This window comes from Convolutriloba macropyga, chromosome 6 (genome assembly GCF_964194025.1).
Source record: "Convolutriloba macropyga chromosome 6, txConMacr16.3, whole genome shotgun sequence".
Taxonomy (NCBI): Eukaryota; Metazoa; Xenacoelomorpha; order Acoela; family Convolutidae; genus Convolutriloba; species Convolutriloba macropyga.
In genome coordinates, this window is record NC_134473.1 from 22,734,005 (window position 1) to 22,760,662 (window position 26,658).

General features: G+C 36.8%; 2 protein-coding genes across 2 annotated transcripts in view; both read left to right on the forward strand.

Annotated features, from left to right (window-relative positions):
• The first annotated feature begins 14,796 nt into the window (after positions 1-14,796).
• Positions 14,797-26,658, forward strand: part of LOC142341575 (hypoxanthine-guanine phosphoribosyltransferase-like) — a 35,792-nt gene continuing 23,930 nt past the window's right edge. The window contains exons 1-4 of the mRNA XM_075392622.1: positions 14,797-14,801; positions 25,304-25,472; positions 25,835-25,963; positions 26,381-26,502. Coding sequence (XP_075248737.1) covers positions 14,797-14,801; positions 25,304-25,472; positions 25,835-25,963; positions 26,381-26,502 — 425 coding nt within the window. The remainder of the gene's footprint in view (positions 14,802-25,303; positions 25,473-25,834; positions 25,964-26,380; positions 26,503-26,658) is intronic.
• On the forward strand, positions 16,810-17,483 carry LOC142340871 (ATP synthase peripheral stalk subunit d, mitochondrial-like). Its single transcript, XM_075391626.1, has one exon. The coding sequence runs from the start codon at positions 16,844-16,846 to the stop codon at positions 17,399-17,401; it is 558 nt and encodes a 185-aa protein (XP_075247741.1). The 5' UTR covers positions 16,810-16,843; the 3' UTR covers positions 17,402-17,483.

Genomic DNA, 26,658 nt, shown 5'->3' on the forward strand with positions numbered 1-26,658 from the left:
ACCAAATTTTCTCCAACCCAGCAGAAATTGACGTACAGGTGATGTAGCGTCTGTAGAACCGTCAGTCGTTCAGATGATTGTGGAGACTGCAACTCGAGCTGAACACATTCCCAATCAATTCCTCTCGCCAATCATAGGAGAAGTATCTCCAACTGATCCCCGCATTCTGCCAGCAGACCAGAGTTCTTCTGATGAGCGAATACTTGATGAGGAAGATATGTAATCAAAACTCTGAAAGTTTTAAAACTCGATATCTTATTACTTATGACTAGCTAGGATAACCAGTAAAAATATTGTTGATAATTATTTAACCGGTGAATAAGTATTAATTTCTTATCAATATTGTTATTAAAATTTCATGTTATGCAAATTTTATTTTCATTAAAAGGGAGAAATTTTGTACATAACCTTTTATTTGGTGCAAAAAAATTATTATATGACGTACCTTTTTATTGATTATATTTAATCCTGAAGGGCATGTGTTAAAGTCAAGATTAGTTCATTTATTATTTCATGTGTTTGTCTGTTACCCTTATTCCCGCATCGGGAAATTATTGCTCATGCTTGTTGTGACTTCTTAGGATCCACTTTGTAATCAGTTTCATTCTCTTAGATTTGCACCTTGAGTACAGTTGCCCAATTTAATTTATTTTTTGTCAGTCGTATTCACTAGCTGAGTAAAATAGACAAGTAATTGACAAGCGATTCGCTAAGCGAATTGAATTATAGAACTGTGTCAAGTGCACGCGCCGCACAAGTAAGCAAAACAGAAATACCGACGTGATTCGCAGTCCAAGATCAAGTACACAAAATTGACTGTGTACGACATGGCGCAGTCAGCAACGCAAAAGCGAACCCCACTTGGCATTGAGCCTTTCTGGGAAAACCGAGTGGAAATCCTCCATTGAAGTGGGAAAAATGGCATATGCAGTCAAAATTGGCTCATCTTGCGAAGGAAAACATTGCATTAGACATTTTGCTAGAACCAAAGCCCGAAAATGTTCAACTACCGTTAGAAACAATTTACGAGAACACAATAACAGGTTCCTCAGCTCAATCGGAACGGGAAAGGTTAGCGAGAAACGCGCAACTGAAAATGAACTGGGAAAATTGATGCCAGAAAAAAATGGAGATAGGGATCATGTGTGGAGACACGCCATGTACACAGGCAGACCAAAAAAAAACAGTATCAATGCTATACCTCAGTTTGGGCACCGAAGGAAGATGGATCATATGTAGCAGAAACCCCCATCTCGAGATGGACATATTGACAACGGTAGAGCTTTGGAATATCTTGGGATCTAAATTCATTCGTCAGTGAAACATTACCTTTGATAGGTACATGCTTCTCACTACCAAACATCCGAAGGGAGAATCTATCGAACACTTCTTTTTCATATTGAAGGAATTTTTCGAGAATTGTGACCTTGGAAATCAAGAGGACACACTGATCAGAAATCTTTTTATTGCGAATATGCAAGATCCGGAAATACAAAGGGAGTTACTTGGAGAAACTCTTGAACCGCCTCAATCCTTGCGCTTGGCCATAAACATGGAACTCGGACAACGGAATCAACTACAGATTTTTAACACACAACCCTCATCGCATGTCAATGCTATAATTCCAGAACGACCTTTTAGCCAACCTAATCGACGGTCAACTACTTCAACACCTACTCAACAGTCAAACCAATTATGCGCGTAATTGTGGCCTGACTTGGTTAGCAAATCACAAGGATAAATATATTGCGAAAGGCAAGACGTGCAATAATTGTGGTTTACAGAATCATTTCTCAAGAGTATGCGGAAAGCCGAAGTCTTCCTCCAATAAGCCCACTCAATCTAATGTTAACTCAATTGGGTAAACTACAATTGACCAATGTGAATGCGATTCAAAATGGTGGTTACAACTCTCAATGCGAATCTGACTATGATAGTTCAGATGATAATATGTTGGCTAGCATTGCTAGTAACACCATCCAAATTGAACCCAAGAATACAACTTTACAGATCGGAAATACTCAAGTAGGACTTCTCATTGCTCCGGCACTCTGTGTAGTATTTTGAATGAATCTCTCACTACAGAGTTGGTTAACAACTTTACTCTTGCACGATGGCTGACGACAGCATCCGCCCAAGAACTTAAACATTTGCTAATTAACCAAAACCTGTTATTGGAATGAAGCAAGCGCCGATAGAAAGCAATGGGTGCCGGGTCGAAGATGCCGAATTTGTGGTGGCTAAAGACGGACTAAAACCACTGAGTGAAAGAGACTTATTTGAAGATCTTGAAATTTCAGTCAACCAAACTCTCAGTTCAAATGAAGGTAGTAAGGTCAACACAATCACAACTCAATGCCCTTTCAAAACTCGCATAGCAAACGAAGTTCCTCAACTTATTTCACGTATTGGCCGAACAAAAATCCACATTGTCAAATCTAAGTTTCACAAAATTTTTCAACCCCAACATCAAAAGGGTAGAAGAGTATCAATTAATTTACAAGACCGAGTTACTAGCGAAATTTAAAAACTTCTTGAAGAAGGACACATAGAAAAACTTAATAATTGCTCAGACCAATATTTTATTTCCCCTATAGTTATTACAGTTAAAAGAGACTAAACAATAAAACTAGCATTGGATTCTAAAATCCTTAATAAATCTATACATAAATATAAGTATCAAATGCCAAATTTTGAAACACCTATGGACTCTATATCACAAATAATAACAGATTATAAAACAGAACCAGCGGATAAAATCTATTTCTCTACTATAGATCTTAACTACGCGTATAGTCAACTGAATCTTCACCCTGAGACAGCTAAACAATGTAATTTTAATATTGTGAGTGGCGATATGACAGGCACATACCATTTTAAAACAGGGTTTTATGGACTTACTGACATGCCTGCCAAGTTTCAGAAGGCGATGGACGCCATTTTGTTTCTTGGACGACATATTAATTGTAAGTAAAGGTTCAGAAGAAGATCATTTTAAACTCGTAATAGATTGTTTTAAGAATCTGGACGCCGATAACGTTCGTATCAATCCTCCAAAATGTCATATTTCGAAGCAAAGAATTTCCGGGTTGGGATATAATATTACCCGATCAGGGACATCACCAATAGAAACTAAAACCTCGGCAATTCTTTCACTACAACCACCTAATACACTTAAAAAATTACGCTCACTCTTAGGTTCCGTTCGTTATATTAGTGAATTTATCCCCAACCTAGCTCAACTTTGTCATCCTCTCAGACCCCTTCTTCGTAAATCTACAAAATACATCTGGACTGACGAACACACTAAACATTTTAATGCTACAAAACGCGAATCGCGAATCAGAAAGAAAACATTCATCATAATCCACAACTCGAAACACGTATAAAATGTGATGCTTCTCGCTCCGGTCTTGGAGCAGCATTAGAACAATTGACAGTCAACGGTTAGAAACCCATTTCTTTTGCAACTAGATTTTTAAATAGTATTGAAGAACGTTTAGTGTTAACGAACTTGAACTTCTTGGATTGGTTTGGTATATATAATATTTGAAAAATTACCTTTATAGCAAAGAATTTTCTATCATAACTGATCATCGAGCACTTCTTTCTATTTTAAAAGAACACAGATCAAACAAAAACTATAGCAGTTGTTTATCACGATGGGTCGATAGACTTTTACCTTATCAATTTAAAATAAAACATTTGCCAGGTGCAAAGATGGGACTTGTTGATTATATATCCCGCAACCCTTATCAACCGGCAAAAAGTATTTCTAAATATGATGAGGAATTTTTAGTTGCGACTTTATCGCGTATACACACTGATGCCAAATTACTCCAACAAAAACACAATATTTCTGCTAATACACTTCATAATTTTTATTCCGAAAGTAAATTTGAAGTACAAAATTCTAGCAAGCAACATACTGAACAAGTATTGAATATAGATTACGCTAAGCCTAAATTAAGAAGAAAAGATAATATGTCACTCGCTCTGCAAAGTCATAGTTCAAAATCACTCTTAAAACAAAATTCCAATTTTTTAGTGATCCAGCAAAGCGCGTACGCTTAGCAACTAATAACTCAGCACTCACTACGCGAATGTATTGTTCTACTCTGCCTTTTTTAAAAACTAATAATCCGGATAGTGAACACGCACTGCGCGTATGTTTAGTTCAAAATGTTTAACTGCGCGTATAAAATAACTCAAAAAAAACATACGAGTTAAACTCGTATGTTTAACTCAAAATTCATCACTCGCCGAACAAAGGCTTAATCAAAATTCCAACCACATTAATTGTACACAATTTAAAAGCACACATGCTCGGCAAGTACATTTAACTCAAAATCAATTAGCACCTGCCCTAATATTCATACTCTATACTACTCTATACATATTCATACTCTGAAATTAAATACTCCCAATTATATTCTTTCTGATCATGATTTCGCTTAGCAAGAACGCTTTACTCAAAATAAATTAACAATCGCTGGGCATTATCCCCACTTATTTAACCAACCGTATATTTCGCACAACTCAAATGTCTCCTTTGCAACTCACACTAATGACCACCAAATTCAATCTAAACTCGCGTCGCATAGTACAAATACTATTTGCACTACAATTTGAGCCTCAAATAGCACTATTTGAGATACCTAATACCAGGAAGGCACCACTCGCTTACCAAAATCATCAACAATTCACTGAATTAAGCCACTTTAACTTGTCAATCACGAATAAGCCTCAAATTTTTTTCTTAATTAGCACTCAAAATCACATACCTTAAAAAATTCACGTGCCCAATTGGAAAATAATAAAAAGTCGCTTTTTGCCCAAACTCAATCTGAAATTAAGTTGTCTTCTCTTTTCTCAATTAATTCAATTGAAAACTCAAAAACCTCATCTAAAATGAGTCAACAAGTGTCGTCAATGAAAGGCAATGTCAGCCTCGAATCGATCCAGCCGAACTTCGCCTCGCGTTTCCTTCATGGACAACCCAACTCCGAACACGCCGCGCCAATCCTCATTGCACTCTAATATCAGCACTCCGCTCACTGATAGCCCTCATGTTCTCTCCTTCGACAAATTGGTTGGCATAGTCTTTAATATAGGACTCATTGAATCTTTAACGAGCAAAGACGCAGTGCTTAAAGAAATCAGGGACTGCATTATCCGGTCCGATGAAGAACGCTTGAAAGCCCTAAATCCCTAGCTACACAGCTACTGGCGGGATCTCTATGTAAGCAGTTGTTGCGTTTGCATGGAAGAGAAGGTGGCCATCCCAAACACTCTAAAGGATGCGCTCGTAGAGGACCTCCATGCCAGTCACCCGGGTAGCTGGGGGATGATATGTATGGCCCAGCATTTCTGGTGGCCATACATGAACCGCGACATCTTGGTTCGAGCAATAGAGTGCAAATCTTGCACCGCCATTGGTAAAAATTTAAAATCTATCATCCCTGCAAAACAATTCTAAGCTCATAAACCATGTATAGTTCCAAATCAAGAAATACAAATAGATTTTGCAGGACCTATAAATAATGAGAAAGACCGTGAAATTTACATTTTAACATGTATTGATTGATTTTCTAGATATCCTTCTGCTGAAATTTTTGATAATGCAATGCTTCTAATGTTATAAAATTTTTAGATAATTTTATACATATCCACGGAGTTCATCGTTCATTAAGAACAGATCACGCTCGTTGCCTTATAAGTAATCAAATAAAAAATTTTTGTACAAAAAATAACATCACTCTAATACCAGCTGCGGCAAACGATCAACGAGCAATAGGTTTAGTAGAAAGATTAATTAGTACAATTAAACAACGCTTGGCATGTATAAAAGAAGCAAACAAAGAATTAAATTCGTTCACAATTAAAGCAGCATTAAAGTCAATCATATACCAGCTCCGCATATGTAAACATAAAACTACTAAGCTTTCGCCATTCGAATCACACTTTGGGCGAAAAGCAGATACTCCGCTTGGCAGTATAAGTACTAAACCACATTATTCTGATTTAAGTAATGAAAAAAATTTAAATCTATATTTAGACGAAGAGACGGTCACACCCAATGAGTTGTTACTAGAAGAACATTGGGGGAACTCTCGTAGGGACGATGAGGTCGAAAAGACTATGTGAAAGGCTGTAAGGGACGCTTTCACTCGGGAGCGGTTTGCAGATGACAATGAATCACGTTTCTTGAGCACAACAAAAGCTCATCATTCCTCAAGGAACACGCAGTGCAAATCAATCTTGCTCGGAAGAAACACCCCCATATACGCTCGAAAAAGAACCTCGATGGGCTTCAAGAGGTGTTAGCCCCAGGGTCAGTATTGCAGAAAACTGACCAATGTACATCTGTGATCCGTAAGCCTGGGAAGCTGGAAGTAACAGTCAGGAACAGTGACATCGCAAAATTTGGCACACGCGATGAGCGAAAACCAAAATAATGGACTATGTGAATCTTAGAGGGCCAAGTGTGCACGAGGAAACAACAGAGGCTAAAATTTTGAGCCATATAAAAGAGTCAACGCTCATTCAGAAAGGCGATCGAAAAATGAAGCATCGCACACGTGAGACGGGAAGCCGTGTCTCATTAAAAAGATCAAACCTTGCTCGTGCAATGCGCGTTCGTATGCCCAAAGTACCGGAAAGTCTTGCACCGCCAGAGACGCCTTCTCAACCAGAAGTTAATCCTGAGCCACAAATTATTATTTCCGAGGTAATAATTGCACCTCCCCAACAGGTCAACGATCGGAGTTAACCGTAATTTCTACTGCAGCGCCAGTCGAAGCTTTGCAGCAGGATCCGTCACGGGCAACCAAAAGGACGCGCAAGAGCCCGAAATGTTACGCGTGTAACAACAAAGATTCCTCTGGCGAGTCAACTAATTCCTGCCCACCAAATTTTCTCCAAACCAGCAGAAATTGACGTGCAGGTGATGTAGCATCTGTGCAACCGTCAGTCGTTCGGATGATTGTGGATACTGTGAATCGAGCTGAAACCATTCCCAATCCATTCCCCTCGCCAATCATAGGAGAGGCATCTCCAACTGATCCCCGCATTCTGCCAGCAGACCAGAGTTCTTCTGATGAGCGAATACTTGATGAGGAAGATATGTAATCAAAACTCTGAATGTTTCAAAACTCGATATCTTATTACTTAAGACTAGCTATTATAACCAGTAAATATATTGTTTATAAATATTTAACCGTTGAATAAGTATTAGTTTCTTATCAATATTGTTATTAAAATTTCATGTTATGCAATTTTAATTTTCATTAAAAGGGAGAAATTTCGTACATAATCATTTATTTGGTGCAGTAAAATTATTTTACGACTTACTTATTAATTGATTGTACTTAATCCTGAAGGGCATGTGTTAAAGTCAAGTTTAGTTCATTTATCATTTCATGTGTTTGTCTGTTACCGTAATTCCCGCATCGGGAAGTTATTGTTCATGATTGTTGTGACTTCTGAGGACCCATTTTGTACTCAGTTTCACGCTCTTAGTTTTGCACATTGAGTACAGACAGTTGCCCAATTTAATTTATTTCTAGTTAGTCGTATTCACTAATTGACTAAAATAGACAAGTAATTGACAAGCGATTCGCCAAGCGAATTCAATTATAGAACTGTGTCAAGTGCACTCGCTGTACAAGTAAGCAAAACAGAAATACCGACGTGATTCGCAGTCCAATATCAATTACACATTATTGACTGTGTACGACATGAAAAGAAGTATTTATTAAAAAGAGAGGCTTTTTCAGCATTACATTTCCTACATCTTTGTTCCATTTAACCTGAAGCGGAACTGACGGTCTTTTTCGTAAACTTTTAAAATACTTGTACATGGCTTGAAACTCCATCAGTTGAAAACCTTTGATACGTAATTTTCCGGTCCAGGTCTACGGCTTCTGCTAGACTGTTTGTCGACGTTTCTATCTTGAGTCTCAATGAGTCATTGGTGACTAGTGAATTATGTTTTCTTTGAAACGTGTTCAGCTTTTTCATTAAAATTGATGTTGCGGGTGTGATCCAGGGAGGCAAGTTAGATCTAGGCTGACTCCGTTTTGGTGTGAATTTTTTGATCGCTTCCAATAATCAGTGTTACCACCCGCTGAGCATCCGATCACAGTTGCTATAACAAATATGATTAAAGGGGTTAAATCTCAGATTTTCATTTAATCCAACGTAATCGTATGTACAGAAGCTAAAAATTCTGGGCAATTCGGTTTTCTCGTTTTTAGCAGGACTCAGGTCAAGATCTAATAATATAGGCATCTGATCAGATAAACTAGAAAATTTGAGCGAAGAGTTTTCGCCTTTGACGTCGATAACTATGCTGTCATCATTAACAGAAATTTGATCAAGTGTAATTTTACCACGAGGGGGGAAAGAAAACAACGAGAATAAAAATTTTGCAATTAAATAGATCGACCAGTTGTTTCTCATATAAGTCGAATGACTCTAGTTTTTTCCAATTGACAGAAGGAGGATTAAAATCTCCTACTAATATGACCTTTATCTCTCGCCACTCATTGTTGTCTAGAAAGCAGAAGAGATGAAATCGTCAATTGTGACTTGTTATTTGCTGTTAACAGGATGGTTATACAGAAACAAAATAAGTACCTTTACGTCATTAACAGTTATGAGCGAACGTGCCCAATTGGTAAATAATAAAAAGTCGCTTTTTGCCAAACTCAATCTGAAATTAAGTTGTCTTCTCTTTTCTCAATTAATTCAATTGAAAACTCAAAAACCTCATCTAAAATGAGTCAACAAGTGTCGTCAATGAAAGGCAATGTCAGCCTCGAATCGATCCAGCCGAACTTCGCCTCGCGTTTCCTTCATGGACAACCCAACTCCGGACACGCCGCGCCAATCCTCATCGCACTCTAATATCAGCACTCCGCTCACTGATAGCCCTCAAGTTCTCTACTTCGACAGATTGGTTGGCATAGTCTTTAATATAGGACTCATTGCATCTTTAACGAGCAAAGACGCAGTGCTTAAAGAAATCAGGGACTGCATTATCCGCTCCGATGAAGAACGCTTGAAAGCCCTAAATCCCTAGCTACACAGCTACTGGCGGGATCTCTATGTAAGCAGTTGTTGCGTTTGCATGGAAGAGAAGGTGGCCATCCCAAACACTCTAAAGGATGCGCTCGTAGAGGACCTCCATGCCAGTCACCCGGGTAGCTGGGGGATGATATGTATGGCCCAGCATTTCTGGTGGCCATACATGAACCGCGACATCTTGGTTCGAGCAATAGAGTGCAAATCTTGCACCGCCATTGGTAAAAATTTAAAATCTATCATCCCTGCAAAACAATTCTAAGCTCATAAACCATGTATAGTTCCAAATCAAGAAATACAAATAGATTTTGCAGGACCTATAAATAATGAGAAAGACGGTGAAATTTACATTTTAACATGTATTGACTGATTTTCTAGATATCCTTCTGCTGAAATTTTTGATAATGCAAATGCTTCTAATGTTATAAAATTTTTAGATGATTTTATACATATCCACGGAGTTCATCGTTCATTAAGAACAGATCACGCTCGTTGCCTTATAAGTAACCAAATAAAAAATTTTTGTACAAAAAATAACATCACTCTAATACCAGCTGCGGCAAACGATCAACGAGCAATAGGTTTAGTAGAAAGATTAATTAGTACAATTAAACAACGCTTGGCATGTATAAAAGAAGCAAACAAAGAATTAAATTCGTTCACCATTAAAGCAGCATTAAAGTCAATCATATACCAGCTCCGCATATGTAAACATAAAACTACTGAGCTTTCGCCATTCGAATCACACTTTGGGCGAAAAGCAGATACTCCGCTTGGCAGTATAAGTACTAAACCACATTATTCTGATTTAAGTAATGAAAAAATTTTAAATCTTTATTTAGACGAAGAGACGGTCACACCCAATGAGTTGTTACTAGAAGAACATTGGGGGAACTCTCGTAGGGACGATGAGGTCGAAAAGAATATGTGAAAGGCTGTAAGGGACGCTTTCACTCGGGAGCGGTTTGCAGATGACAATGAATCACGTTTCTTGAGCACAACAAAAGCTCATCATTCCTCAAGGAACACGCAGTGCAAATCAATCTTGCTCGGAAGAAACACCCCTATATACGCTCGAAAAAAAACCTCGATGGGCTTTAAGAGGTGTTAGCCCCAGGGTCAGTAGTGCAGAAAACTGACCAATGTACATCTGTGATCCGTAAGCCTGGGAAGCTGGAGGTAACAGTCAGGAACAGTGACATCGCAAAATTTGGCACACGCGATGAGCGAAAACCAAAATAATGGACTATGTGAATCTTAGAGGGCCAAGTGTGCACGAGGAAATAACAGAGGCTAAAATTTTGAGCCATATAAAAGAGTCAACGCGCATTCAGAAAGGCGATCGAAAAATGAAGCATCGCACACGTGAGACGGGAAGCCGAGTCTCATTAAAAAGATCAAACCTTGCTCGTGCAATGCGCGTTCGTATGCCCAAAGTACCGGAAAGTCTTGCACCGCCAGAGACGCCTTCTCAACCAGAAGTTAATCCTGAGCTACAAATTATTATTTCCGAGGTAATAATTGCACCTCCCCAACAGGTCAACGATCGGAGTTAACCGTAATTTCTACTGCAGCGCCAGTCGAAGCTTTGCAGCAGGATCCGTCACGGGCAACCAAAAGGACGTGCAAGAGCCCGAAATGTTACGCGTGTGACAACAAAGATTCCTCTGGCGAGTCAACTAATTCCTGCCCACCAAATTTTCTCCAAACCAGCAGAAATTGACGTGCAGGTGATGTAGCATCTGTGCAACTGTCAGTCGTTCGGATGATTGTGGATACTGTGACTCGAGCTGAAACCATTCCCAATCCATTCCCCTCGCCAATCATAGGAGAGGCATCTCCAACTGATCCCCGCATTCTGCCAGCAGACCAGAGTTCTTCTGATGAGCGAATACTTGATGAGGAAGATATGTAATCAAAACTCTGAATGTTTCAAAACTCGATATCTTATTACTTAAGACTAGCTATTATAACCAGTAAATATATTGTTTATAAATATTTAACCGTTGAATAAGTATTAGTTTCTTATCAATTTTTTTTATTAAAATTTCATGTTATGCAATTTTAATTTTCATTAAAAGGGAGAAATTTCGTACATAATCATTTATTTGGTGCAGTAAAATTATTTTATGACTTACTTATTTATTGATTGTACTTAATCCTGAAGGGCATGTGTTAAAGTCAAGTTTAGTTCATTTATCATTTCATGTGTTTGTCTGTTACCGTATTTCCCGCATCGGGAAGTTATTGTTCATGATTGTTGTGACTTCTGAGGACCCATTTTGTACTCAGTTTCACGCTCTTAGTTTTGCACATTGAGTACAGTTGCCCAATTTAATTTATTTCTAGTTAGTCGTATTCACTAATTGACTAAAATAGACAAGTAATTGACAAGCGATTCGCCAAGCGAATTCAATTATAGAACTGTGTCAAGTGCACTCGCTGCACAAGTAAGCAAAACAGAAATACCGACGTGATTCGAAGTCCAATATCAATTACACATTATTGACTGTGTACGACATGAAAAGAAGTATTTATTAAAAAGAGAGGCTTTTTCAGCATCACATTTCCTACATCTTTGTTCCATTTAACCTGAAGCGGAACTGACGGTCTTTTTCGTAAACTTTTAAAATACTTGTACATTGCTTGAAACTCCATCAGTTGAAAACCATTGATACGTAATTTTCCGGTCCAGGTCTACGGCTTCTGCTAGACTGTTTGTCGACGTTTCTATCTTGAGTCTCAATGAGTCATTGGTGACTAGTGAATTATGTTTTCTTTGAAACGTGTTCAGCTTTTTCATTAAAATTGATGTTGCGGGTGTGATCCAGGGAGGCAAGTTAGATCTAGGCTGACACCGTTTTGGTGTGAATTTTTTGATCGCTTCCAATAATCAGTGTTACCACCCGCTGAGCATCCGATCACAGTTGCTATAACAAATATGATTAAAGGGGTTAAATCTCAGATTTTCTTTTAATCCAACGTAATCGTATGTACAGAAGCTAAAAATTCTGGGCAATTCGGTTTTCTCGTTTTTAGCAGGACTCAGGTCAAGATCTAATATTATAGGCATCTGATCAGATAAACTAGAAAATTTGAGCGAAGAGTTTTCGCCTTTGACGTCGATAACTATGCTGTCATCATTAACAGAAATTTGATCAAGTGTGTTTTTACCGCGAGGGGGGAAAGAAAACAACGAGAATAAAAATTTTGCAATTAAATAGATCGACCAGTTGTTTCTCATATAAGTCGAATGACTCTAGTTTTTTCCAATTGACAGAAGGAGGATTAAAATCTCCTACTAATATGACCTTTATCTCTCGCCACTCATTGTTGTCTAGAAAGCAGAAGAGTTGAAATCGTCAATTGTGACTTGTTATTTGCTGTTAATAGGATGGTTATACAGAAACAAAATAAGTACCTTTACGTCATTAACAGTTATGAGCGAACCTACGAACGCAGACGTTAGTTCATCGTTCAGATTTTTAACATCAATTGGGAAAGAAGTAGGGTTGCTCCACATGCCAATCTTTACACCTCCATGTTTGCTCTTCAGATATGCATTTCTTTCGCTTCTGTAAAGCTGATAATTTTGCAGGAAAAGTTCACTATCGCTGATGTCAGCTGTCAATCAAGTTTCAATTAAAACCATGATGTCATAAGCAGACGATTCAGCAGCGACAGCAAACTTTCTTCGGCTACCTAAATTTAGGAGGCTTCTTGTATTGAAAACTAAGCAGCTAAGAGTTTTTTGTAGTCAATTTTGATTACGCGGCAGTTTCGATGCATTTTCTTCTTCGCTCGTTCAAACCAGTTCTTTTCTCTTTTTGACACTTAAAGTATAGCTGTGGGTTTTTAATACGGATGTCCAGTTTTGAAGCTCTACAGGCTATTAGGGCACGCCTTTTGAGTAGCGTGACCAGGATTTCGTCTTGGTTCAGAGCTCTTGACGGAAAGACAGGAAATTCTTAATCGCCCTACATCCGTCCTTTTGCGAGAAATTTTTTCATTTCCCATGGACTGCTTACAGTTACCAACATGGTTCTTGGCTGCTTCCGATTTGAAATTTGCTTCCCTAGCCACCTAATGTTTTGCACATTTGTTTGTAAACCAAGGAAAAGAATTAATTTATCAGCCGGATTCTGCTCCGCGTTGAGCAGTTCTTCATTTGAACTGGCGTTGGCTTCAGGAAACCGCTGATGCGAATTTGGTTTAAAATGACCTGATCTGGCGCTCTACTGGTAAACCTCAATTTTTTGAGCGCACATAATTTCTCTGTATGAATATCCTTAACGCCTTCAGTTACAAAATTTTTCAGCTGCTCATTCATTTTGGAGCAATTAGCTAAGCTTTCTTTGACTACTGCATGTACGGTTTCCATGATGTCATCAAAGTTTGGCAGTTCGTTGACCAGCTTACGTGTGGTTTTATGTTGGGTTAATAAATCGTGGAAGATGGAAATGACCAAGACTTTATGTAGATGTTCATTGACAGTGCTCACATCTTCAATCAATTCACCAATCGTCGGACAATAGTCCTTCAATAGGGATTCAAGTTTTTTTCTCGCAGCGTGATCTATGTTTGACATAATATCTTTCCTTATAAGAAAGCAAGTATTAGTATTTAGGTTAACGACAGGGATTTCCAAACAAGTGTTGTAAGCTTGTTAAACGTTATCTTGATATGAATTGGAACAATGGAGTTTAATTTGTTTTAGGCGAGAAGGCAGGTGAAGGAATTTGTTTTTCGCCAGCACCTACGAGACAACAAAGTATCTACTTGAGGCGCGGTGAAAAACAAACAAAATAAAAACCTAACTTTCCTCAGACAACTGCGAGACAACAAAGTATCTGCCCTAGGCGCTTTAGAAGAAAAGAAATCATATGAAACTCACGTTAATCTCTCTCGTCTAGTTCCTCTTTACTCAATTCTTGTCGCCTTCTCTGTCTGCTGTCCTTCTTATTCTTCTTCGATCTTTTTCGCTGAATGAGCTTCCGTAAGTTGTCACGGTGTTTGTGCACTATATTGGTAATCAATATATGAATATTGGTAATCAGTAACATATTGGATTAATCAATGTAGTAATCAATAATATATATAATGGTAATCACTATATTGGTAATAAATATACTATATTGGTAATCAATATACTATATTGGTAATCAATCGGAGATTATTGCTTTCTACACTCACATCACAAAAGCTTTTGACAAAGTACCACGCTATGAGTTAATTCAAAAATTGATTGACATTGGAGTTGGAGGATGTTTGCTCGAAATTTTAATCGACTACTTGAGTGATCGACGACAAAATGTGCGTGTGGACAATAACAGTTCCAAGATACTCGATATAACAAGCGGGGTACCACCGTGGCCACTCCTAGGCCCTATACTGTTGTTCTGTATATTTATTAACGATCTTCCAGATGTCCTGATGTTTTCTGAGCCCTTTATCTTCGCTGATAATCTTAAAATTTTGGCTGTACAAAGAAGCTACTGGGAAGTCCAAGATGATCTACATGGGATTGAGAACTGGATAATCCAAAATAAAATGGAGCTGGCAATAGACAAGTGTGCGTATCGGAACTTCAGATGTAGAGACCAAGAGTACAAATTGATGGGAAAAGATTTGGCAAAATCCACGACTGTCAAAGATCTTGGTATTCACGTGGCGGCTGATGTATCTTGAAAACTACATATTGAAGAAAGAATGAAGTAAGCAAATAAAGTTCTGTACATGCTTATGGGAAATGTTGCAACTAAAGTAAACACATTTGTGAAATTGGGATTGTATAAATCCTTAATTTTGCGGGTATTGCTGTATGGTTTCACGTGCTTGACTGCACGAAGAACTGAAATTCAAATTCTGGAAAAAGTTTCAAAAAAAAGGTAGTCAAATGGATAACGGGAAATAAAGATACATAATACAAAAGCCAGCTTCGACTATCAAACATATTGCCATTACCATTGTTTATCCAGCTTAACGATCTATTGCTGGTTTCAAAAGCTTTGAATGAAGAGAATAGCTGCATCGAGCTACCAGAAGTACATACGAAAGAAACAAGGAACAACGAAATTTTAAAATGACGAGGACTCGAATTGCAAACCGCCTAGAAAATTTAATAAACTTAAGGGAACCATTTGGACTGAAATACCGAATATTACGTACAATGTGGAATTTTTTCGAGAAGAAATTTTCTGAGCGAAATATTTGCACTTGGCAATTGTTCTGCGATTGTCAAAACTGTAGAATCTATTGGACATTATTTTAATTTGATGACGGGGACTTTAAGCCCTTCAGCACAGCTGTAAATCCCCAACAACAACAACAATCAATAATATTGAATATGGTAATCAATGGTATAGTCAGCAGTTAGAGGAGTGGAATAGAGTTGTTGTTGTTGTTGTTGTTGTTGTTGGGGATTTACAGTTTTCACTGAGGGGATTTTCGTCCCAGTCGTCTTCTTAGAAAATTGTCCTATTATTTCTGCAGATCTGACAGTCACAGCATAGATGCCAGCTACAGATGTTATTTTCGTCGAATCGCTCGTTTACAAACTTCCACATGAAATTTAAAACTCGATTTTTAAGGCCTTTTTTCGTATTAAATTCAATGTATTTTTCTATTCGATTTGCTAGTCTGCATGTACGGAAAAAGAAATCATTTCTAGCCTTTTCAGTTCTGGTTTTCGGGTTCTAGCCTTTTCAGTTCTAGAGTGGCATGATGAATTGTCTATATTGTTTATATTGTATCATGATGAATTGTCAATAATTGCTGAAGGAATTCATTCTGATATAACTCGAGGGAGTGGAATGTTATTTTCAAAAGCATTATAGAAGTGCCGTTTATCTTAACAATTAAGCTATACAACAATTTACTATATTTGTGGTTGATGCATCTTTTTTTGAGCATATACTTATGAAATTTCGTTTTCTATCTTGGTTGTAAGCAATTACTTTAAGCAGAGAACCTGAAAAACTTCAACACTTTAAATTACACCTCACAATGAGAAGGTGTTATTTTTCGAATGAGAGGCAATTCTCTAAGCTTTTATTTGTATTTATTTCTTAGGTTCTAGTAACAGGTTGTTTGTAATGAGAGTCAGTTTTCACGCTGCTTGCGTTGTCGTTTCAAATTACCTCACTTGGATTATGAGGGCTCTAAATGATGTTCCGAGCCATTAATTCCAGTTCAGATTCCTGTGTAGTAATCTGTCTTGATATAGTCTTGATATATTTAGACTTTTGTCAGCAGGTTTTTTATTGATTGAAAGTCGGTCTATGTTGCAGAATATGATAGCCGAAATTTTCAAGAGTTCAACAAGGTCCTAAGAATTACAATTTGAGTTTCAGTTTGATTTTGTATCTATGGTGATCTAGTTAAAGCATTAACCTCCCTGAAAAATTGTATCAATAGAAAGTAATCGAAACTGACGAAACACCAAAGTGAAACTCACAGAAACCTAAATCTCTGCCATTTTGTTACTAGTGGACTCCAGGCAGTTATTTCAGGGCTTGTGTTGCATTCTGTCGACGATGTTTGATTTGTTTCAAAAGTTATTAAATCTGTGCTCTTTTTGCCCCCGTTGGTTTTTATGCTCTCCCACTTAGAAATTGTGTGGTTATATAGCATGTTACGATGTAAAAAAAGGAAAACAAACGGAAAAGATCCAAAAGCCCTCTGTACTCTTAGATGTGGTGTCGCTACTTTGTAACCAAGTTATGTCCATCACAGCTGTTAAGACTTTTAAGACGAAATGGCACGAGCTACCGTTCGAGTGAATTGGTCAAAAATGGCTGATATTGTGGCGCCAGAGCAGAAAGCAGCCTTCAATGCTTTCCGCTCTAAATCCGAAACTCTGGCTGCCAAGGTAGATTCTCTTCCCGAAAAACAACGAACGCCAGACTGGGATCATTACAAAAAGGTCCTGGGTGCAAACAAGCAACCTCTCATCGACGAAATTAAAAAGACGATGGAAGCTGTCAAGGTGTCTCGACCAGCAAACACGATGGCGGGTGAAATAGAACAGCTTAAACAAGAGTACATGAAAACATTCAATGATTTTAAGACCGAAGGCGACACTCGATCCTCATCGTTGCGAAAACAAGCAGAACAATATACTAAATTGAAATGCCTCACTCTAATGACGAATGATGAAATCCATGCAGCTTTTCCTGAAGTTTCGCGCGAAGCCTATGAGGAAGAGAAAGCTCTCAAAGGCGCTCATGATCATCACGACGAAGGGGATGAGGATGGGGAGTTCGACATTCAGATTCCGAAGCTGAACGAGTTGTTTCCTAAAAAGAAGAAATAATTAGATCACCTCACTTAGGACGAAAAATTGATGTAACATGTATAAGATAACTACTAATTTGATTAATTGACGTTGAACTGGTTACTTTTTAAAACTTCAGCATCGTTTCTAATCGCTTTCAAAGTTTGTTCGAATTACTGTTCTGCTATTCTGTATGCGGTTCAAAATTGAGACGCAACCCCGAGGTAATCGCGTATATCAACTTTAGCAGCCTGATTTATCACTTGGTTCAGCTATTTTTAACCGAAAAGCTGCCTGCCGCGCATTGCTCTTGGCGAACATTCTATTATGAGATGATAATTTTGTTTTTGATCCAAAAAGTTTAAGGCATTGTCCTCCTGAAAACCGTTTCCATCAAACTTTTAATCAAGATGGATTAACAAGCAACTCATTTTAATTCTTTTTGGTTCAGCTGCCCCTTGGTTGTTAAAAGGGGTGACGTCGACAGCTTGCAATGAGTGAAAGGCTCACTATAATACGCAATTAGATGAATCAATTCTAAATCCAAATTTTCTCGGTATTAATGGACTGAATCGGAAAAAGGGTAACCGTCGACCATCAAAAAATTGCTTAAGATCTTGCGTGAAGCCATTTCTTCTACTACCACTACATTTTTTTCATTGAAGTTGAACAGAAGACTCGATGTATTTGTTGTTGCCCACCGCGGAAGAAGTAGAAAACAAGTAAATTTCCGAACAAAACGCATTAAACTTCTATTTATATAAGGATTTAGCAGTTTTGCTCAATATTTCTGGCCATTGCATTGCGCTCATTTTGTTTATTTTTTGGAGAATTTTCAAGTGATTCAGGATTGTTTACAAATCAGTAGTTATTGTTAAATGCATAATTGAAATTAATATTGGGATGCGCTAATATGTTCTTCCCGAGGTTTGTGAAGGTTTTAGATGAAATTTATATAGCTTGCTTTTACAGAGCTGCTTGTTATTTTGAAATCGTTTCGTCTTTTCAGAACTTACCCATTCTCGCTAATTCTACAAAATACTTCGGCGGACGTGTAGAACATCTGTATACGAGGGGGGTGATTAGGTAACTTTATCCAAAGTGTTGTTGTGAATTTGGTATTGAGAAACCTCAATCGAATTATTCTGCTGCCAAGTAATAATTTGTTTGTTTAATGTAATGGCACTTTGGTTAAACGGAAGCTCTTCTAGAACGCAGCTGAAATTTCTAAGAAAGTTACAGCTAGATTTTTCGTTCCATTAATTTCATACCAAAGTGGGAAGTTTCCATAGCCATAAATTTTTGTAATAGTATGATATGTTTTTACAACTGTTAGTGTGTTTGAACTCCTTTTCTGAACGAACGTGGCTGACATATACGACAAGAAGGTAGTTTTAAACTCGATTTGCTATCTCAGCGCAGAACTAATCAACCAATTAACAGGGGTTCCTGATATCACTTTTAGTTGCATGTGGCAAGTACAGGTAATTTTTGAATTTGGAGTTGTTTTTCTGTACTAACTTCTAATATTTCACTGTTTGGTGCTAAATCTCAGTTTTTTAAATGTCAAAGAATTTCAGTTGTATCGGATCGCTGTTTTATTTGAAGATATCTTCACACAGTTGATGATTTTTGAAGTCAAGCTGGTGTGATGATTTAGGTCCTGTCGAAACAAGAAAAGGCAAGTGCTTTTGTGGTATAAAATTTTGAAGGTAAAATTTTGAAGGTAAATTTTTGTGGACTCTAATTTTGAAGGTAAATGAGAAAACGGTATATAAAAAAGCCGATCTCGCTAGTGGTATTTAGTTCACATGCGGCAATTTGAGTATAACTTTTTATTACTGTTTTTCGATTTTTAATGGATTTTTCTAAATGGTTTTCCAAGCCCATCCCTTGACATTTTCAGGTCTATTTTGTATTTTGTCAATGAAAATTCTGAGGTCAGGACTTGTCCTGCTATGTTTTCTACTTTGGCTTTAATGTTGAACTATATTAATTCATCTGTACAATTCTTTACAATTGTACAATCTGCTAAATTGTGTGTTATGTTATGTCTGTCATTTTTAACTTGGCAACACTAAGTCTGATGTGTATGTGCTTGAATTTTGCCGTTTTTGCTTGGAAATTAATATTGGGATGCGCAAATATGTTCTTCCCGAGGTGTGTGAAGGTTTTAGATGAAATTTATATCAATCTCAATGACTGACAAAGATTTTGGCTCCATTTGGAAAACCTGTTGACATATAGTTGACCTAAATAAGATTTGAATTGGCCTAATTAGTCTAATAGATTAGTGTTGTTGATATCTTTGTTGCTCTGAATGATTTTGAAGTTTTAAGCTATAGTTGGTCTCATTTGTAGTGAGCTCAGTGTCCGTATAGAAGTTCAATCATAATTATTACAAGTGTAATCACTATTATTACAACACCAGAAAAGAAGCTTTATGGGAGTTAACTTTCTTATTGTCAGATTTTGGTTAAGATCATGTGTCAAATTTTTTGTATTAAAGGAAGGCTAAGCTACATGATTTATATTTCCAGACATAGGGGGATTTATTAGTTCTGACGACTAAAATTGTTCAGATTGTTAAAACCTTTTCTTCTTTTGGCCAAGAATATTGATTTAAGCTATCTGAAACTACTTTTAAGATGCTTGGTCTGCAATAAATGAGACAAAGCGATTGCTGAGGCTATTGATATTGGATCTTTTAAGAATCCAAAAGAGTATTGATTTTTCTCCACAATGTTGCGCTTATAAGACAGCAGCGTGTCTGGAGTTTTGTGTATGTAGTTTATTAATAGCTGAGATAACTGATCTGAGCTATTGATTGACCTTCTGTTGTTTTTTTACTACTCCAACTTGTTTACGAAAACACTGTGTTTAGGTGGCGTTTTAACCTAAAAGCAAAAACGAATGAAACTGCTTTGTAAACTTAGAATAGTGCAGGCGTTTTGACAGAATGGTGCATCCAGCTGTTTTTGGCCGTTGTTTTGTCCAATTTGGCTTATTTGTTTTTCTGGCAGTTATGGTTTCTGGAATTTTTAGTTGCAGTATCATGTGACCCTCTGCAAATATAAGTTTTTCTTTTTTTTGTTCAACTAATTCATTAATGAAATTGGTATTCATTATATTTAGATGTTCTCCCACAAGTTCGAAGGCTTGGTTTGCTTTTCGAGAATTAGAGACGCTTCGACTCAGCTCAAGAATTTTACCATCTGTGTTTTTATTTCGTCAAGATTTTGGTTATGATCATATGACTGACTCCAAGTCTGCTTTTTGTTCATTCATTCATGCTATTTTGATTGAATCGGTGTTGTGGCGTCATTTTTCTTTATTGGAGCGAGTTTTCTGTTGGTTTACCTGACTGTTTTTGGTCACATGTGATTTTTGCTAGCTTTAATTAAAAAAGATGAGCTCAACTGAGTATATGTCACTTTAATTGAATGTCAATTGAGGGCAACTAATAGAAACAACAGAAGTAATGAAACTTCCGCTAATAAAAAATATAAAAAGGACTTTTCTCCTTCGGTATGTTTTTATGGTCGTTATCAGACAGTAGGTCTAAAAAGCTATCGCAGATATTTTTGGCAATCTGAGACCTATTTTTTAATGCTCGAACTAAGGTTCTAGAGGAAAATGTAGGCTTTATTTAGGCCATTAATCTAAATATCATTTATATCCTAGCGCGGCAATGTCTATAAATTGAGTTGATTGACAGTGAAATCTTTTTCAAAGCTGATTCATCTGATTCATAAATTTGGTATTGCTGACCTGACTTTCATATTCAGGATTTATGGGACAAGCAGTAATTCAAGTATTTCACGTTAATTTTGTGGGGTTTTGATAAACATTTTTTCGATTGATTTTCATATACATATAGATTTGGTGATCGAAATAGTTCGTTAGTGAAAAGTATTTTGAATAAATTTCACTACAAAATTTTCTCTGAGAGCTTTTCGGGAATCGGCGATATTTTTTGATTGCTCTCTTTCCTTATAATTTGTTCGTTTGAACGGTTTTAGTTCATTTATTCATAGTGAATTGTGCAGCACATATTGAAATAGTTTTTTTCATTTTTCTGCTATTTTGAGTTTATTTCCATTTTTTTCATTCTTATATTTGCATGAAACTTCAACAGGCTTATTGTTTTGAGAAACTTGCTGTATCTCGATCATTTCTGTCTAATCCGATTTCTGTTGTTTTCCGGCAATGTATAGTTCGTCTATTTTGTTCGACGAATTCTGCCACTCAAAAACCTGATTTCAGCACCTGCCCTCAGTTGAGGGCAAAACGCAGCTGAAAGCTTTTGATCGTAATTGATTTTCGTCGCTTAGTAAAGTGACCTGAGTTGCGCTCTCGTTTTTGAAGTTTCAATGTTAAAGAAAACTCAAGTGGATACTTCATTGCTAACTTGAAACAATACACTCAAGTGTTGTGTATCTGTACTTTCGGCCCCTATTGTTATGACAGCACTGAGTTTCCGGTTATTATTTGGCAATGTGCTTTCAATGTTAATTTTAACGTTTTCACTTTACTCATATTTAGAACACTTGTGTTCACAATTGCCGGCAATTGAGTTTTGGACAAGTCCTACAACAATTAGGTCAAATCATTATCTCTAAAAGGCACCATCTTATGATGGTAATTGACCAGCTTTAGTCAGTTTGACTGGTTTTTAGGCCATCATTATTGCAAAGTTGACTGATAGTGACCATGAGATTTAATTTTAAATACCATTGAACTCGGTTATTGAGCTAATAATTAGACATCGAGGTCGAAAAATGCATTTTTGTTTGATCAAAAATAATCATCCGATTTATTCGATTCGATTATGCATTATTATCTTACGATTTGTCTATTAAACAATTGGAAGCAAGCCAAATATTTGGTTCCACAAACATTGTTTCGGCTCCAGTTGATTGGTCAAAAGTGTTTTTAGACAACTGATTTCGGAAAGTTTTGAAATTGAGATACTTCACTTTGGAACTGGAATATATTCAGGTTGGTTGTTTGTAAAATTTGTTCTTTTCAAAATTGTTCATCCGGTTAAGTCTTGAAAAGACTATAGTAAACAAGTGAAATGAAAATTGGAACATCTTGATTAGAATCTTTTTAAAACTTGACAAATCTTGATCTTGGTAAGATTCCTGGTAAGAAAACGTCAATATATATACGGACATGTAAGATCTCTGCAAGAAATTCAAGAAATAAGATCTTGATAAGATAAACAAGAAAGAATTTTTAAGATCTTAGCAAGATTTGTTAAGTTTTTAGGGATCTGAAAACAAGAGTTAATAAGATTATGCAAGAACTACTCGATTAAGAAACATCGAGGTTGAGATTTTCGAGTATGATATGTGGGGTTCTTCGCTCCTCCTTTTTTTATTCCGGGCTGGGGAACAGAAGTGCGGAGTTACTGAAATGAGTTATTGGAGTACTGATCTCACGCTGTAAAATTTACTGCACATTTACAGTTTTCCGAAAAAGAACAAAATAAGACACGAAACATTAAAACAAGACAAAGGAAAGCAAATTTAAGAACTAGAGTTCAAATGAGTTTAAATGAGTTTTTCTGATGTTGTTTTTCTTTGAAACATTTGCTATATAAAGAGTGTCCAAAACTATTGTCGATACGCTTTGCCCCAATTTTAAACCGTAAATTTGATTCGAAAAATGTTTTTTCTTATTATATATGGTACAAAAACTGTTTTTCTTTGTATCAAAATTTATCAAGATCTTAGCAAGTTACGCCAAGAGAACTTCTTGACATGTATTGATGAGATTTCGTCAAGTTGCAAATTTTGCAAGCGCATTGCTAAGTTTTTCAAGAGTTTTCAAGATCTTTCATGACATGGCAAGGTGTATCAAGTTTCGTTTCACTGGGAAGTCTTCGGATTCTCAAATTTGGGCCTACCTTTCTAATAATTTCTTGACAATAATTTCTATTAATTCTAGCCTCATTTAATGCGTTGTTAGTTTGTGAATGAGTGTAGTCTTAAGATGATAGTCTGTTCTTTTAGTTTTTCATCAGTGACTTTTGGTAAACTTTCTAAAGGTATTTAGCAATGAAAAGTCAGACGAAAGAAAGCCTTGATGTCCAGCACTTTTTTAATTGTGATAGAGCTACATTCAATCATTGCGGCTTTGGTTCAAAAATTCAACGGTGTAATTGAAGTTAAAATCATGCTGTATGCTCTGTTTTTGGACGGGGAATCTATGACTATGATAGTTTTCTTATTGTTTTCTCGTAGCAATTGTTACATGACACTTGGGATGACGTCCTGTGATTTTTCGTCGGGACATTTTTTAACCGAATGAAACGGACTAAACTGGTCGGTGGAGCACGAGGAAATTAAGAGTATTAATAACACTCGTTTTAAATGGACAGTGCACCTAAGTTCCAGCAAAGTCGTAAGTTGATGTGGGGAGCATTTTTGAATCACATTTTTCTCTAATTTTCAGAGACTGTGATGCTTCAATCGCACATGAGAAATTGAGTTCATACAGAATCAAAAACGTGTTAATTGGTGAAATTTAATAGTCTCAATTTGATTACTTTTGCGGGTTCAAAATGGACAGCGCAAACAGATCGTAGATCAACTGACGTATGACATTGAATGTCTGTGAAAATCAAAAGTGATCAGTAATGCTTTTTGCATGACCAAAGTTATTGCGGACTTATCGTTTCTTCTGCAATTTGCGTAGATGTTCTGCCAAATTGGCTTCCTTTTGATTTACTCTTGATTTGGGGACCAGATGTTTGTAATTCTTCATTTCGGCGGAGCAAACTCAGATGAAAGAAAACGTTGTTGAAAATTAAATTTAATATAAAAGCAGAAAGGTGCACTAAACGGTCTAAATCAGCGAAGAATTTGGCCAAAATGGCTCAAATTTGAGTTTTGAAAGTTTCACTTCTGAGTGCAATTCTAAACGAAAAGCTTTAAAATGATACATTTATGTTTGTCCGTGTTGCCCAAAAACAAGTCGAAAATGGTTTAGACAAAATAAAGGACTACCGGCAAGTTTTCCTTTTTAAAAAGTGGGAACAATTAAGAAAACGACTTGGTGAGAGACAGGCAGTCTTTATCCAATTCTAGTTTATCTAATGCTAGTTTATCCAATGCTGTTATTTGAAAATTGTGTGAACCAGAAAACACAATGTGACTTAATTGAAACTATGCTTGTAGGAACCATGTCGGACGTTTCAAAAAATATAACTACGGAAATAACGTAAGTTTAATGTGACCAATTGAACAAATTGAGAATAATTTTAAAAACTTGCCCGTTTATTTAGCATGAAATATGACTTTGTTAAATACGGACTAAAATATGTTGAAGATGAGATTTTTCCTCTCTATTGTGAATAAATAAATAAATGTTCAGAAGCTATTGATCTAAAGTGGATTGGAGGGTTCTTCCACTGGCTAATTTCAGTGTACTAATTACGTATTGTGTTTATTTTGTACTCATTTAGTGTTGTTTCACTTAGGAAGTATTATTTAGATACCAGTTAATGTTACCTTCATTCGTCTTGCCATAAATTGACCTAATTGTGTACTCTAGTATATGTTAATTCAGCAGTTTCAGCTGATCGGGGGACTTGCCGTAAAACGAGGACCGTTTTCGGGAGAAAATGTTTGCCAATTGTTGTAAGTGTTCGGCAAGAGATTGCTTAATGTACCCTTGGATCGTGTGCAAAATTTGGGCGAACGAAACCTCTTTTCACCTAAGCAGTAAAAGTTGAAGAAATAAGACAAAATGACCAACTCGAATTGCCTCACGTACCGTTTTGCTTGGTTGTATTTTTTTCAACATACGGTTTCATTTTTGTACGTGTTCAAGGTACACCTGAAAGAAAGCTTCGAACTGTCAACAAAATCATTATGCAATGTTTTGTAACATTCTATAATTTATTTTCAGCCTCAACTTATATATTTTCAGGTGTGTCGTTATGACCTCCTCAGTTGACAAAAATTTGCCTGTGAGCCCGACAGTTAACGGAGTGGGCAAAAAGGGCGCAGGAAGCAGCTACATTGATGTGGAAGATTCCTCATCCTGGGAAATCAGCCAATTCAGCTTCCCTAAACAGTATCAGGGATTCGTGGAAAAGGTACACCATCATCTATGATTTAATATCTCCTTAGCTATATAAAATCCTATATAAAATCAATTGGTGCAAAATTTTGTTGCTTCCCTAAAATTCGGTTAAAAGCAAATACTATCGAAATTAAAGATTAGAAATGTTCATTTTATGAAACAATTGTCTTTTGTTTTTTTTTTGTATTATGGCTAGAGATCATTGGTTTGTGCAGTGCTGCTCCCTTACGTAAAAATATTTTTCTGATGTTTTCGTTCATAGACTATCGCAACAGGAACATTTTCAGAAGGTTTAAGGGTGTTTTGACAATTCATTCAAAGATAGAGGGGCATAAATTTAAAAGTTTTGATCAAGTCAACTGGTCTTGTTTGCAGGTGATGCTTCCACATGGACTGATTGTGGACAGAATAGAGAGACTAGCTCAGGACATAGTGACTGATGTGTTCGAACTGGAATCAACGCCTCAGACAGATGTTGTCACTCCCAGACTCACTTGGGAACAGGTAATGACGCCAACAACAGGTGTATTACATTATCGTTTTTCATCGGTTATATTCTTATCTCGTACCTATTGTTCAATGGATATCAGATGTTGAAAGTTGTGGGTTTTGTTCTATTTGTTGTAACCGCTCGAGAGTTCTAGACTTTGTTCTAGTTTTTGTTTTACTTGGTTTTTGAAACTTATGTTCATTCAAAGCTCAACGTAGTTTGAAACGGAGAAAAGAGGTGTCTCCGAAAACGGAGAAGAGGTTCTTGAGAATTGAGAAAACTTAAGTAAATGTCTCAAATTTTTGAAGAACTTTGTCAGTGCCATGTTTTCTCACTCCTGCCATAGTGTCATGTTTTCTCAACTATCCAGAACCTGACTGCTCCATGTAAACTTCTATTTATCAATGGAAATTGACATAAGTTTTGTGCAGGTAGCCAACTCGAAGCACCACACTGCCTTGAACCACCCTCGCCTACATGTTCTTTGTATCCTCAAGGGAGGCTACAAGTTCTTCTCTGATCTCATGGATTGTATTACTCGACTTATCAGGAGGTAAGTAGCCTCTGTTTACACATAATGATTGCTATAAATAATGTACGGATCTATTCCCCATCTTAATCAGCATAAACTTAAACACCACCAGGCACTGCTATTTTTCAATTTCTAGCGTGCTGTATCACAACACATACAGTATGGTACCAAAAAGCT